The following is a 15,306-nucleotide window of genomic DNA, read 5'->3' as shown; positions in this document are numbered from 1 at the left end:
TCCTTGAGACTGTGTACTCTAACACTATCATTCCTTCCCAACAAATTAATCATACTCAGAATCAACTAATCTAACATTTTTAAAAACTAACATTTTTCTTTGGTTTAATGGGAGAAAATATTGCTACAAGAACAGACCAAAAAACCCCTTAATATGGCTGGTACATCAGTCCATGGAATGATTCTTTATTGACCGTACACAGAGCACTCACCATCATTGCCTGCTGTACCAGAGTGTTACTGTGCTCACACATGTTTTTCAGGATCTTATTGGCAGCATTGTGGCGTGCAGTTGTGGTGGATTTAGAGGCCACAGTCAAGGGGTAGATCAAAGCCTATGACACACATCACACAGTAATAATTTATAACTGCACACACATAACAGGGGCTGCATAGATCAAGAGACTAACAAGACTAAAACAAAACAAGTCCAAGTACATAGAAACCAGGTGACAAGCCTGGTTCAATACCATTCTACTAAGAAATGACAGTTTTGCGCAGAAAAAGTAACTCATTTATTGAAATGGATAACTGAAGGATTAAACATATTTGTTTTTCCATCAGAAAGTAACATTATCTGAAACGCTTGGATTTTCACTGATCAGGTAGCAGGATAATTCTACTGGTGATGAACTGGTGCCAAAAACTTCTAGAGGAACAGAAAATTCTCCTCCCCAGCATGCTAGGACAGATTCTCTACACCAAGGTAGGAAATGCAGCTAGTATGTTAGCAGCAGCTACTGTTCATTAACAGTAATAATTACTTAATGGAGTTAGATTTAAGGAAGCAATTTTCACCATCAGGTGTCCCAACAGACAGAGAGGACTTTAAATTCTGCCTGGTCTCTATGCTGCATGTCTCATCTGCCCCTCATTTCCATCTTTCCTGTGAGGGGGCTGAGGGAATAAATCTTTCAGGGGAATGAGTAAGCTATTCAGGAGAGGAAGCAGTAATAAAGCTCTTTTGATATAAACTATAACCAGTCCTGTGCCAGCATCTGCTCCTCACACCTTCACTCCCTAGTCACTCTCATTATAAACATCTAATAGAATAAGGAAGCTTTACTTGACCAAGACTCTATTGAGAATCTTCCTCAAGGCCACAGCTTACCTGCGGGTGATATCTTCCAATATCTGTGAGGAGCTGGTGAATAAGGCGCCCCACTAAAGGCCGAGGGGTATCGATTCTTGCAATGAGCTGAGGGATCACCTGATAGCAAAGGTGAGAAAATAACAATCCCTGTCACATTCGCATGTATAGTTCACAAGCTGCTCAGTCCAATCAATCTCCTCAGAGACCTCTAAGGCTCTGTTTGTCCACCGCAAAGTAGCCAGAGATCCCAGCACGCATTCTACTAACTAGATACAAAGATCCAAATGGTGATATCAGAGGGACAGAACAGCTATGTGAGATGACGACTATCATGTGCGACCAGTCCCTTGTGGTAGATGTTAATTCTTGCACACAGTGATGGATGATACCCCCGTTCCAAACTGTTGCAGGCTTCTCCCACACCTTGAACAAGGGTAAATGTAAAGCAAATAAAAAGTGGAGCCTCTTGTATGAAGTGCAGTCTATAAAGTCATCCTGAAATGGACTGAGGGTCTGGATTACAGAAGAGTAGCACATAACTGCACGTTATATCTAACTTTAAAATCCCTCATCCTTTCTCTTTCTCTGGCACTAATCAGCTCAGACAGTCATCTGGGAATGCTGCTCCAGTTTCTGTCCAAGGTGCTTATTAAAAGAGTTACAATTCCTGCTGTGAGCACCCTGCTCTCATCAGGTAACGTACAGAGGTTCCTTCGGCAGGGTGCCATTTGGGATATTACAGTCATTGAGATTCCAAAGGGCTAGGTAAGACAAAGTTAGGTCAGAAGTGGAATCTACCCCAGTCCCTCTCACGCCTTACCTGCAGCCAGGTGTCTATTTGGATTGCCTTGACCCCTTCAACCAGAGCTTCATTGACATCAGGCCAGTGACCATAGTCAAACCATAGAGTAAGAACCCTGAAGAAAGAAAAACAGGACATTCCTGTGTCTTGTTTTCAGAACCCACAGCAGTCTCTTCTTCCCCCCAACCAAGAGCATGTGGTTATAAACAAGCTTGGACTGAATATTCAGTCTTCAACTTGTTTAGCTGTACGTGAAGAGAGCAGGAACATGTTACAGGGAGTCCTAAAGTGAGTGAGTTCTGGATATCACTAGCAGCTTGATTTTGTTTGGTATGCGCTTTACTAGGTACCTGAGAGTATCCTGTAGATTGTTGCCTCGAGACAGAGAGATAGAGCGGAAGAAACCCTGGACAGCAGGGACTGTATACAGCAAGAGGGTCTTGGACAAATCCTGTGGGAATGAAAATAGCTGCCTTAGTTCTACAAAAGCATCTGAGGGCGAAGGATGTAGTACCCCATGTTCTTTCCTCACCACCTCCCCTGCAGTGCAACAGCAGCTAGGGTTCTTATTATAGTTGAATTTATGGGCAAAAATTATAAAACACGAAGAAGAACTAAAACTTTCTGCTTCAAATTATACTTCCTATAATGTGTGTCAAAGGTCCTATAAAGTGTGCTTCAAATTATACCTCCTATGATGTGTGTCATTAGAGACTTCCCAGACAGGAAAGTTGCTTGATATGCCTTTGAAACAATGCACCCATCAAGTGGCACCACTCATCCCCAGCAGGCAGGCAGGGAGGGCCGTACCTCCGTGACTTTCTTTTGCACAGGAGATGGAAGGGGACTGTTCTCTGTGCTCTCTGCCTCGCTGTCACTGTTGCTGCCCTCCGTGTTGGCACTGGTGATGCTGGTTCCGCTGACATGACGCAGCTTCTTCTTCTCATCTCTGGCCTGGTTCTGATGCTTGTAGTGAAGCACAGCCTCAAAGTTCATCACTGCCCAAGCGTGCCAGGCCTGACGATGGGAGAGCAGAATATCAATAGGAATCCCCAAAACGATGAAGCCTCTACACAGCCCCCACTTTCTAGTGATTAAAGGATCCCTGCTGCAGCAGAATTAAATCATGCCCCATTCCCCACCTCATCAAAGATCAAACTGAAGAGCTAAAATTCAAGACAAGGGGAAGTACGAGGAAATGAAATATAAGGAGAGGACAATGAGGGAGAGACAGAAGGGTAGGTGCTGAGGAGCAGGCTGCCCAAGGGGCTATCTGGTCTCAAATGTATAGGAACTCCTCAAAGCTCCTCAAAGGAGCTTCCGGCTTCACAGTGGAAATCCTATAGAATTACAACACTTTGTGGAGCAAATTTAAACACTTCCCCATAGATTAATTTCCGTCGTTTACCTAAGGAGCCATAATTAACCCACAAGAGAGAAGATCCCAAATGTGACAGCATGGGTTGAACTGCAGTCCCGTTCCACTGGTCAGCAAACATCAGCAGTTGCATTTTGACCTGAGCTGCAGGGTCACTTACACTGGGGTCAGTGATATACCAGTGTCTAGGCTATTTTAGGAGGGCAGAAGGTTATACGGGCCGCACAATGTTGTATTGCGTTGCGCTGTATTTTGGGATACAGCACTCGTTATACTGCCTCCGCAGTTTAGTAATGAGTTCTCTCCATGGCTACCTTGTACCAGTTGCGGTCGTGCTCGGTTGAGGCACTGTAATACTGCAGGACTTTGGGGATAGTGCTCTCATTGATGCCTTGCAGATTAAGCTGCCACTCTCCCAGTTTCAGGAAACACCTGAAAATCCAGGGAAATGATTAACCCTAAAACAGAACAAGCACTAAGAAATCAGACTGTCGGTTTAAAATGCAGAATTCTAGTCCAAGCTCTGAAAAGAATAATCTGGAAACCCATTCGATAAGCCACCTTTAAACACAGATGGGGAAGAGCTACACTGTTGTTAAAGTAGCTCACAAGGGTCAAGACTCCAAAGGTTCTGTTTCTAAACTCTGCCACTAACTTGCTTTGATTCCGGCCAAGTCACGAACTCTCTGCGCCTTAGTATACCCAGTTATACGATGAAGCTAGTAAGTGTCCACAGGGGCATCAGGAGGCTTAATTAATGTTCATAAAATGTTCTGAAATCCTCATATGAAACTCACAATACAGGGGACACTGTCACCATATGAGGTGCCTGACATAATGTACTGAATGGCCGCAGATACAAGCATCACATAACCCACCCACCACCAGCAGGCCCTGAGGGAAAGCACTATGAAAACCAGTCACTAGGGGGCATGGAGACCAGTCTTGGCCAGAGCCAAGAATCACTGTTTACTCCTGCCCCCAGGACAGGAACTAAAATATATTCATTGCAAAAGGAGGGATGCTCTGAAAGGTTTAATGCTTAGGTCCCTCGGGAAGCTTTAAGTCTCACAGTAATGCAGCCCAGTCCTTTCTACCGCTTTCGATTTTCAGTGAGTGTTACACAGGAAAAATTCAGTGCTGAACTCATCAGCACTTGCCTTTCAAGCTAGATCATGACAGGTGGTCTAGGAAGAGAATGGCTGTTATAGACCTCTCATTCTGGAAAAAAGATACAATTAAGAAAAAATACAGGTCCTTTTTAAAGTTCCCTTCAGCAGTAAAACATCATCATCTTTTGATCATTCAGTTTCTTACTCAAACAGGAAATGATAGAATCTCCAGGCCCCAAGAACTCAGAAGGGAAACTGACATTTTTACTAGATGTATTTTTAATGTAACACTATTTTTTAAGAGGCTACCTCAAGCTGGGCACCCAGTTGTCAGAAGCACAGCTGCACCGAGTGCCTGAGCTGCCAAAACCTTGGATGCGGCCAGGCTGAGCCAGCCATGTGGAAAGTGTTTCTTTACTGCTGACTGGAATCCCCCAAAAACAAAGAATTAGTCATGCTGGGACCTCTGGCTTCTTCAATCAATCAGCCACACTGCAGGAAAAACACAAGCTTGCTTAAATGGTGTCTCAGTGTCATTAACCTCTGTCATTCAGCAGAGCCTCTGAATTCGCAGAAGGTTTAGCTGCTGGAATTACACACTGGACAGGCATGTGACATAACACAACTGGCCTCTATCGGCAAAATGAAGACAACTCTGGCCCTCCCCATTCTAAGTGGAATTGCTGTTCTTGTATTTTCTGCAAGGATTCTGCAACCTCAGAATCTGTGCTGGTGGCAATAACCAGGCACTGGACCTCAAAGGACATGGTACTAACCGTGCCATGAGTTTGTGGAGTTCCTGCTTGTGCTGCTGGTCTTCGGTTGCGATGGCATGCTGTGCTTGTTGCTGCATTGTCTGCACAAAGTGCTGCATATGCTGGAAGGCATCGATCTGCAATCGGATGTCGACAGTATGAATGTATGAGTTAAATACAGCTTCACAAGGGAGAAGGCTATCCATTAGAAATAAAGGTATTAATAGGAGCCAAAGCAGATCTTCATTTTCCCCTCAATGCCCTCTAACCATTTACACCCATATGGAGTAACTTTGCTTTATATGATGGATGTATAAATGGATTTATTCTATGTTCTTTCATGGCACCTATCAGTCTTTAGCATGCATGAACCTTGAATCGCCACCTCACAAATTTGGCAACTGAACTGCTACTCAGGACTTAACTTCAGTGGACTCACCTTCATCTCATACATTCAGTGAAAAGCCTGGCTGTAAAGACATGCCCTAGCACTATGTTGTTAAGGCCAACAAACCCTGACTCTGGCGACCTGAAAAAGTCAACTCTACAAATGAGAACCTTCAACTGAGAAGGGTCTACTGATGGGCCTGGAAAATTTGATTTTAGGAACTGAACAAAAGCCTCTCCACTGATTTGCCATAGGACATTGGGGCAAATCCCAGATTATCCAGGACGTCAATGAATGTAACCAGCACCTTGAAATTCACTTGGAAGCAAAGAGGTGGCTAATGCAGAGCACACATTCTTACGTAATCTGGTGGCCCACCAAATTTAGGAGGGATTTTGTAATCTGTAAATATGTCAGAATGGCAAGCAGATTGATGGTACCGGAGATTACGGGAAGCCCATCTAAAACACACTTTGCTTGAGAAAACTGGTTTGAGGGAAAACTGCCTAAGGAAACTCACAGCTTCTTGGGCTTCCCTGTTCTCCCCTTAGACTCCAGGCCTGGCTCATAGTGCCAGTCCTGAAGTATTGTAGATCTTTAACTAGTTGAAAGGTCCAGACTTGTCTGCAGGTTGTTTTGGAAGCCTCATGGAACAGCATATGGCTCTTTTGCTGAAGGGTTAGAGAGAGTTTAGTGCGGAAGCAGCTCCTGATAGCAAGATTTGGGAAAAAATATTTTCAACTCAATGAAAAAAAATTAAAAGCAGGAAAAATTGAAGTTAAAAGTCAAAAGAGGTATCTGCGCTCCACTGGAAGCAATTAAACCTAAAGCCCTTGAAATCTAAAAGGTCTCTTCAGGTCAGGAACTGCACAGTGGGCTATTAAGAGGCCAATTTGTTTCTCTTCTGTCTATGGGAATGAGCATTTTTCTCATTAACGGAGCTATTTTAGAGGGTGAGACAGGAGCCACCTGAATTGGAATGACTCATCAGCTCAGTGCAAATGTCAACCTTACTTTACAGCATGCTGAATTCAATCAACCATCAGGAAAAAGGGTTTTAACTGAGAGGCAGAACCTGGAAAATTGTCATGCTGCTAATCCAAACGCAGGGATAGCAGAGGGATCTTTATGTGGCTAATAAGATACCCATCCCCATCAAGTATCTGCCAGTAAAATGGTAGTACTCTTCCGCTGAATGTAATTAAGGTTTATCTAAAATGGGTGAAGACATACTTTTAAAAATCTGATGCTCCCACCTCCCATTACTACCCATGCCTGGCAATCTGCTTCCCCTGGTCACCATATAGAATAAAACTCTTCTGTTTCAATTGACATGAATTCTAAGGCAATGTACTTCAGAGTATCAAAGTGGGCAGTTTATTTAAACATGTGGATTTATAAATCCACGTGCAGTTTTGTAGTGGGAGGAATCTCTTTGGCCTGCAGTGGCTGGCAAAAGTCTTTGCTAGGAGAGGTTTTATGGGGTTTATTCTCTCACTACACCCCCTCTCAGAGAAAAGCTAATATTAGTCTATAGGTGCTGAGTGGAAGGTCACCATCTAGACCCCATTTTGTCTTTCAGTGGATTTGGGAGGTGTCAAGTTAGAAGCAGACAGATAACAACAGAGCAAGTTTCAGGCAAGTTATGACTTATTCCAAACCTGAGTGTGGCAGGAGAAAACTCAGCCTTCTACGACTACAGATCTGCACTAAAAGTCATACAGCCACATCGAGGTTACATGCCTGGCCACATAACATTCTACAAACAGCCATATGTCTGCACGTGTTCTATTTTATAGATTCATAATAAAAAAACAACCACCACCATTCGATCAGTTAGTCCATCCCCCAGCAATACAAGAATGTTCCCACATTTTCAGTGTTTTGTCCAGATAAACACAGGCATCCAAATTTTCTAGACTGCAGTCCCTGTCACATTGTAAACTGGCTTCTGCTAGGACAGTGCTGCAGCTCTAGCCTGCATTTCAAAAATCAAGCACTTACATTTAAAAGGTGTGCAAAGAGCCTATTTAATAGTCATGGGTCTATGTCTCCAAACAGAACAGAGCTCACAACCAATGCTGAAACTTACATGCAGTTCGAATACTGTCCTTGGATGGGGTATTGCTTACACAGCACTATAAATATACACAGAGCTTTACAAACTAGAAACAGAGAGGCATAGCCCCTGCACCAAAGAGGCTATATAATGCAATAAAGAGAGAGAACAGTTCAGGTATTGGAGGGGGTGTCTCTGACCCTGTCCTCCCTCTCCTTCGGTCTTCACTGTCTTCTTCTACTGTGTCATACTGAAGCGCCTTGATCTCATGACCCTGCGTAATCTTGTCTCAGCTTCTTCCTGACCGCTCATGCCCTCTTTCATACGCCACACAATCCTTTCTCCAGCTGCTTCTCTTACTCTCTGCACACCTTCTTTCATGCTGCTCTCTACAACTGTCCCTCACACCGTGCCTACCAAGCACCTTCTTTTGCCATCACAGATCAAGTAGAAGACTTGAAAGCATTAATCAGAGGTCCCCTTTCCCTTACATAGGCAGTCAGTGGAGATGAGACATACCTGGAGGTATGACCGAGAATGATACCATGGAGATACCTCATGGCATTTATTGAATAGAGTAGGAGACCGCTCTGGTGCAAAAGTGAGTTGCACTCTGTTCTACACATAGGCAGCTCCTTCTGCTTTTTACATTTAACGGAAGGGTGGTGAGACTAAGTGCTTGCAAATGGCACAGTCCCAGAGCTGCCAAGCCCAAAGACAGAAAAAATGAAAAAGACGTGGTAGAACATTTGAGAATAAACAGAGGCTTTAATGTATATTAAAAAAGATAAGCCATCCAGTCTAGAGCTTACTGGATTTGAGTATGTAAACTCTCTGTGTTGCAACGTTAGAACATTCATCCCAGGCTCCTCACAACCAAGTTATTCTCCTGACAAAGCCCTAGGTACTTTCCAGCTCTCTCTTGGTTGGATGTTTTCATCTGTTGAATGTTTTAATCCATACCCATCACAAAAATCTATTTTGCCTTTTCTTTATTGAGGCTGCAACCATTTTTCTTGTTTTTTTTTTTTTACTGGCCCTCACCATGGGGGTACGTGTGTGACTGACAGACCAAGAGTCCGAGGCCGCTTGTGGTGAGTGGAAAGGATTCTGAGGCTCTAAATAAGAACACGTACCTTGCGGGCACTCTTCCACATGTGTTTCATGTAGGCATACGTCACTTGGGGATGAACAGTTGGCAACGGGTGATCCAGCTGTCGAGATGGGTCTACGCCCAGGAGCAATACAAGCGTCTTGTGGGCCAAAGCCTTGAAAGAATGACAAATCAAAAACCAGGTTACAACAAACTTGCTTTCACCTCTACACGCCCTTGTTCATAACAGTCTCTAATGACAACCACTTAAAGTGACATTGCTTCTCTGTACTAAGGCAGACACAGGCAGGTCACGTCATGCAGAAAGAGCAGCTGTGCCCTGGAACATGTGCAAGGCTACACTTCCACGGTATGCCCATGTGAGTTGCATATATTGTGACAAAGTTCCTGCTCTACCTTCGTGGGTCTTGTGCTTATTGGTGGATTTGCTTGCCTTGGAGCTTCACGGCAGCCCTCAGCTTGGCCGTTTTTCTGAATTCACAGTCCAGGTCGACTCCTCCCGGTGTCTGATGATGCTTGTACACCTCAGTCCTCCAACAGTCCACGTTCTCACTCTCAGCTCCCCACACGCACACCACAAACTGAAGTGAGCTCCTTTTTAAAACCCAGGAGCCCTGATTAGCCTGCCTTAATTGATTCTAGCAGGTTCTTGATTGGCTGCAGGTGTTCTAATCAGCCTGTCTTAATTGTCTCCAGAAGGTTCCTGATTGTTCTGGAACCTTCCCTCTTACCTTACCCAGGGAAAAGGGACCTACTTAGCCTGGGGCTTATATATCTGCCTTCTATTATTCTCCTATACCCATCTGGCCCAACCCTGTCACAATATATAACGTCTGATTTAACAATTCTGCATGGTCACTGTGGAGAAGTATCCCCAGGTCACACAGTCTCTCCCCGTACCTTGTGTTAGTATTTCATCATTTACACCGACATTCTCAGTACAGAACCCAGTTTACAATAACTGTCAAACTAGAGGTTATGGATTGCGGCAGAGAACAGTGGCTCTGAAGCAATTTAGAACAAGCTTCTGTGCTCAAAGGCCACCTGGGACATGGAACAAGTTGTCAGAAAGTAGTAAGCAACTGTATCAATACACAGGGGAGAGGGATGTGGTTTGGTAAAACATAAGAGAGAAATGGTACCGCTGTTATCTGTATTGTGGGTTATGGAGAGATACACACTCCAGCATTCAGATTACTATTTCCTGTATTTACAAGGATAACTGCCCCATCCCCACAACAGACCATATATTTTCTGCTGGCCCTAGATGTTATGTTTTCAAGTCAGTAGCCAATAAAGAGCGGGAATTCTTTGTGGTTTATGTTTCTTTTTGGTAATAAATATTATTGAGGTTACTGCCCAATCTAGGAGCGTAACAAGGATACTAACATAACTATTTAGATATGATTGAAAGTGCAATGTAAGAGCCACGTGTTACTAATACTAACACTATTACATTAAAGTTTTCAGACCCAGCATGGGAACAGAACTTGGCTGTAAGTCTCTCTTAGGATGACTATTTGTCCCCTGATGACAGTGGTTTCCCACAGACTTCCGACTCACCAGTCTCCCACTCTTGCCACATAGGCTGGCATACTTGAGCCAAGTTCTCATGTCCTCGTGAGGGTTGACAACGAGAGACCGGACCATAAGTATTCTCTGCCAGTCCTCTACAATCCGCTGGCAGCCCTAGGAAAAGAAGTGCAGACAGAACCTATTAATGTTCTCTTTTCCACAGGGACCATTCCTCCATAACCAAAGACCTGAAGAGCCTGTCCCCAAGATTAGAATGACTGCTGTACCCATATTTCACAGCAGACAGACACCTGGCACTAACTGGCTGCATTCTTAACTGCTATGTGTGAATGAGGATAAGTCCCTGAGCCTCATACTCAATAGTCAACCTCATTAGATGCCAGCTGGTTGCTCCAAGTCTAATGACATTCTCTAATGGAAAAAGGAGAGACCTTTTACAGCAGAAGCAGATCCAAAAGCAGAGCTGTTACTTCTGCACTGTCAAAACAACAAGGCAAGGATTTCACAACGTTTCCGAACCCAGCTTCAAACTTTATTTTTGGTTTCAACAGTGACTAGTTCCAACATGAGAAGGTACAAAAACAAAAAAATTCTGAAAGCTGCAAAGAATTATTTTTGTTATTGACCTTTTCCTTCCCCTACTTGTTGCTGTTTTTTTTTACAGACGCTGACGTGATTTTGACGACACTCTGCCAGAAATTGCATTGCCAACTGCTAAAGCAGGCGTTGTCTGGTTACTGTCTACCTGTGCTGAGTGCCACAATAGCTTCAAGTCCAACAGAGCAGATAAGACAGGATCTGGCCCTGAAGCTGAAGGGTGCATGGATGCGTCCAGAGAGTTAGGTCTTGTCTACACTACAAAATTAAGGTGACCTAAATTAGGTCCAAGTACAGCCACCACAGTAATTACTGCAGTGGTTCATGTCCATACTTTGTTCCCTCTGTCAGCTCACAGTTGGAGCCTTCTTGCCCTGGGGCTGCCAGGCTCTAGCTGTGAGCCCCAGGGTGGTGAGAAGGGGACCTCTAGCTGAGCCCTGCACGAGGCTGACAGCCACCAGGTGACGTAAGTAACGCACTGGGTTGCACTAACTACATCGACCTACGCACTATGCCCTCTTGCGGCGGTGGAGTTATTAGGTTGGCCTCATGGGCGACTTACATCGGTGGGAGCAATGTTGCACTGTAGACACTTACACCGACCTAACTCTGTAGTGTAGACCAAGCCTCAGATGCAAAATTGCGGGTGGCAGTGCACATATCTGATTGCTACTGGCCACCCATTGGGGCTTGGGCTGACGGGGTTGATCAAGTTCTTAAGGGTGGGATAAATAAGCTTTAAGAGGCCTCTAAGTCTTTATGAGGCCTCTGAAGTTTAGATGGATGCAGGACTGACTTAGACTTAATCCATCCCAGAGATCTATGGTAGACTGTGCCCACTGGAGACAAGCACAAATTTTGTAACAGCAAGGGATTCTATCTGGAAGCAGCAACACAAATCTGCTTCTTTGCAGGCAAGTCAAATGCTCAATCAGCATGTGATCTTGAAGGGAAAATCTCATACCAAGGGAAAAAAGAAAGTCTTCTCATCTCTGATTAAATAGCTAAGTACCCCACTGACTTTTCAAAACTGGGTGCACCCAAATTAGACAGAAAAGCCTGCTCCTTGCAGCCCTCCCTAATGCCCAAATCAACCTTCCACCAAATCATCTAACAGGCATTTTATAATTATTACTAAGACACAATAAAATGTACAAGAACTGTATGTACTGTTTTCAGGACCATAAACAGCTTTACTCATAGACATTACTCTCCCCATCACACTCAGCCTTTCCTCTCCAGAGGAATGTTCTCAGCTTTTCCAGACAAGAATGCAGTTTGGAAGCAAAAAGCATTGTCACAGCTCCCTAAATAGTTGAAATGTTCACAGTAGCAACAGGTAAACACCCTTCGGTGTGGGGGCCCATATAGCAGTGAGAATTCTCCCTCCAGATGGAACACTGAAGTCCAATGCAGTTTATACACTTCATTCTGACTATAATTTTCCCCCCTGAGAGGAACATCTCTCTGGACAATGCCAGAAGGTACTGTATGTGTTACTTCATGTACAGGCCCACCCTCTCACAGAAAAGCTCCCTCCAGAAAGGATACCCACTCAAAATACTTAGGTGGTCTTAAGTCCTGGCACGTGTCTTGGGCTTATGCTCTCTAGGCAAAAGACGCATTAGCTTTCCAGTGGAATTGGTGAAAGTTCCCTTGCTTGGGGCACTTAAAAAGGTGGACAGGACAAATCAGTGGAGAATAATAGAGGAACAATCCTGCACTGCCCAGGTGAGGTGGATAAGGTGACCTAAAATGCTAGGAAATTTCTATTAGCGAGACAAGGTGAGTGAGGTAATATCCCAGCAACGGATATTACCTCACTTCACCTTGTCTATCTAACATACTGGGACCAACACGGCTGCAACACCACTGCATACAGGACATTTCTATGACTCTTTGCACACTGATGCAGCGTCTTGTTTCTCAGTATTACTCATCCCAATCATTCCATCATGTGGCATAAACAGAATATTCATTTATATTTAACATGCAAACATGAAAATGAAAGAAGAGGAGTAGAGAAGTGTAATATTCTAGCACCCGAAAGCTAGACAGAAAGTTTGTACAAGCGGCCCTGCAGGTTTCACTAAAACCTCTACTCCACTCAGATCTCTTTAGAACCTGGTTTGGAGCAGGCAAATTTGAAAGATACTGTGCCAGGCTTTAAAATGAGCACATACACCATGGCGGTGGCCAGAGGCATTAAATACATGCTGAGGACACGTCTGTAAAGAAGAGAGAAAGCAGATTGTTATGCTGTGGGGGGACACAGAGCCTGATTGTCAGAAGTGCTGAGCACTCACAACTCTAACAGACATCAATGGGAGCTGTGGGTGCGCACTGCGTGAGCATCTGTGCCACCGGCAGGAGGTATACAGAGGTTTATAGCAGTCTCTGGTAGATTTACCTGCAGTCTCTCCCACCATATCTGGCGGATGATCTCGCGTCGTTCTGGTACAAGTTTATACTGGATAACCTCTTCCAGCTCTGATAGCATCTGGCAGGATACCATAGCCTGAACGAAACAATCACATTCCATCCCAATCAATGCACAGTGAATCCAGGACTAAAGATCAGCACTTGGCCTAAAAACCTTGGGGTTATCTACTGACCAAGAGGGAAAGAACAGGCAGTTGCCATTCAGGTACCTTGATAATCCACTGTCTTCTAGGTTTCCTCAAACTGCTGCAACAAAACCAATTCTGATTTGTGGGGGGAACTACAGGGAATTTCATCTCCATCGTCACTTGAGCCTGAGCCTCCCCCACAATGCTTCTAAACGTTGACCTTAAGGATGACTTTCCACTGGGGTGTGGAGAAGTGAAAGCTGAGCTTTTCCACACGGAGACAGAACTAACCACAAAACTTGACCAGGGCAGAGGTAAGGGTTGGTAGTGGGGTGCTGAATCCCAGTGTTCAGTCAGTCACATTTTTCTCTCTCTGCTTCTCAGTGGATTCAGACGCTTTTCCAAAAAGCCACAATCCCCACATACAAGAGCCATTTAGTCTGTGGGTCCGTGTGGCCTGCATAGGCCTTTATATTTGATACACAAATACAGTCAGGAAGCTCTGAGCTTATATAAATAGCCTAAACTAACATGAAGGCTGCAGGTCAGATACTCACCCCATAGGCCCGACTGTAACTCTCTCCTGCCATGGCGGTCAGCTCAGCATCTAGCAGGTCTCTGGCCTTGTCAATGCACTGAAACGGAAGCTGAGACTTCAGGGGTGTGCCTTGTCCACAGACAGTAACAGTTCACACTAACACTCAACTGTCCACTCTCTATTTTCCCACAAGGAAGGTTGGAACCACCCCAAACTCCATCAGGCACCAGAAAAGGAGTGTCACCTATAGGGAGAATTAGCTCTAAAACGGAAACTAACAGAAAACTGGAGAATCCAACGGCGAGTATGGGGGAAAAATCGGGACTTGCATTTATAATCTAAACATGTGTCCTGTCTATGGAAGTTTGGATTTGCTAAAGCCCCTCATACATAGACTGCGTCACCAGTGTTTGCCGTGCTTTTGACCCCAGTGTCCTTGCAAAGCCCAACTGTAACATTTATAAGGGAAGGAGGAGTTGGGATTTTGGTAATAAGTGTGAAACAACCAGTTACAGAAAAGCCTCAGGAGCTTTGTTTCTTTGACAGCGTGCAGGTATCTAAGGCCATGTCTACATTTACAAGCTTCCAGCAGCACAGCTGTGCCACTGTAAGAACACTTGTGTAGCTGCATTATGCTGACGGGAGAGAGCTCTCCCATTGACATAACAAAACAGCTCAACAAGTGGCAGGAGAACGTCTCCCGCCGACATAGCACTGTGCACACAAGTGTCTATGCCGGCAAAACTTGTCTCACTCAGGGAGGTGTTTTTTTCACACTCCTGAGCAACAAAAGTTTTGTTGACATAAGTGCCAGTGTAGACCTGGACTTAGATGGACTTCACAGCTCTACACGCCCCAGTAACGTCTTACGAATGTTCTAGACCCTGCAAACCCCACATCTCTCAGTACAAAGAAGACACTCTGAGTGCATGAAACAAGGCCCGGCTCTGGTGCCATTAATTATATAATCTCTCATCCGTAACTTTTCCCTTTCAAAATGTTAAAGGTTAATTACAAACCCTCATCCATTAAACACTAGGCCCATTTTCTTGTGCATAACACTCAAGATATGTACATGTTCTGCCAGGGCAGATTGGACCACTCCTTTATCTCATTCTGCAAGTCAGCACAGAATTCTGAGAAATACTACACAAGTTTCCTTGGAAAGTAATCTACATGCTTCACACCTGCAAAGGGAAGACGTTCCCCGTGAATTATGTCTGTCAAAGATGCACTCAGACCAACATGGCTCTGTTCAGCAGACTCTTTCCTTCCCCTTATGCCAAGTCTCAATCTAAAGGTACAGGTACACGACAATCAAAGTTGCAGCTGCAGAATGTGCAGACATAGCCAAGTTAGCTTTGA

General features: G+C 44.5%; 1 protein-coding gene across 5 annotated transcripts in view; it reads right to left on the bottom strand.

The window, feature by feature from the left end:
* The window catches only part of MTOR (mechanistic target of rapamycin kinase), a 103,351-nt gene that overhangs the window by 14,019 nt on the left and 74,026 nt on the right, over positions 1–15,306 (bottom strand). For all 5 annotated transcript variants that reach the window (XM_027826700.3, XM_037881194.2, XM_043531669.1 and 2 more), the window contains 11 exons: positions 13,961–14,038; positions 13,244–13,351; positions 10,264–10,389; positions 8,723–8,854; positions 5,161–5,276; positions 3,587–3,704; positions 2,705–2,911; positions 2,245–2,345; positions 1,913–2,009; positions 1,111–1,209; positions 212–334 (listed from right to left, as the gene is read on the bottom strand). In XM_027826700.3, coding sequence (XP_027682501.2) covers positions 212–334; positions 1,111–1,209; positions 1,913–2,009; positions 2,245–2,345; positions 2,705–2,911; positions 3,587–3,704; positions 5,161–5,276; positions 8,723–8,854; positions 10,264–10,389; positions 13,244–13,351; positions 13,961–14,038 — 1,305 coding nt within the window. The remainder of the gene's footprint in view (positions 1–211; positions 335–1,110; positions 1,210–1,912; positions 2,010–2,244; positions 2,346–2,704; positions 2,912–3,586; positions 3,705–5,160; positions 5,277–8,722; positions 8,855–10,263; positions 10,390–13,243; positions 13,352–13,960; positions 14,039–15,306) is intronic.

The sequence above is a fragment of the Chelonia mydas genome, chromosome 18 (assembly GCF_015237465.2).
Source record: "Chelonia mydas isolate rCheMyd1 chromosome 18, rCheMyd1.pri.v2, whole genome shotgun sequence".
Lineage (NCBI taxonomy): Eukaryota > Metazoa > Chordata > Testudines > Cheloniidae > Chelonia > Chelonia mydas.
The sequence above is the reverse complement of the archived record's forward strand: the minus strand, read 5'-3'. Positions and strand labels throughout refer to the sequence as shown.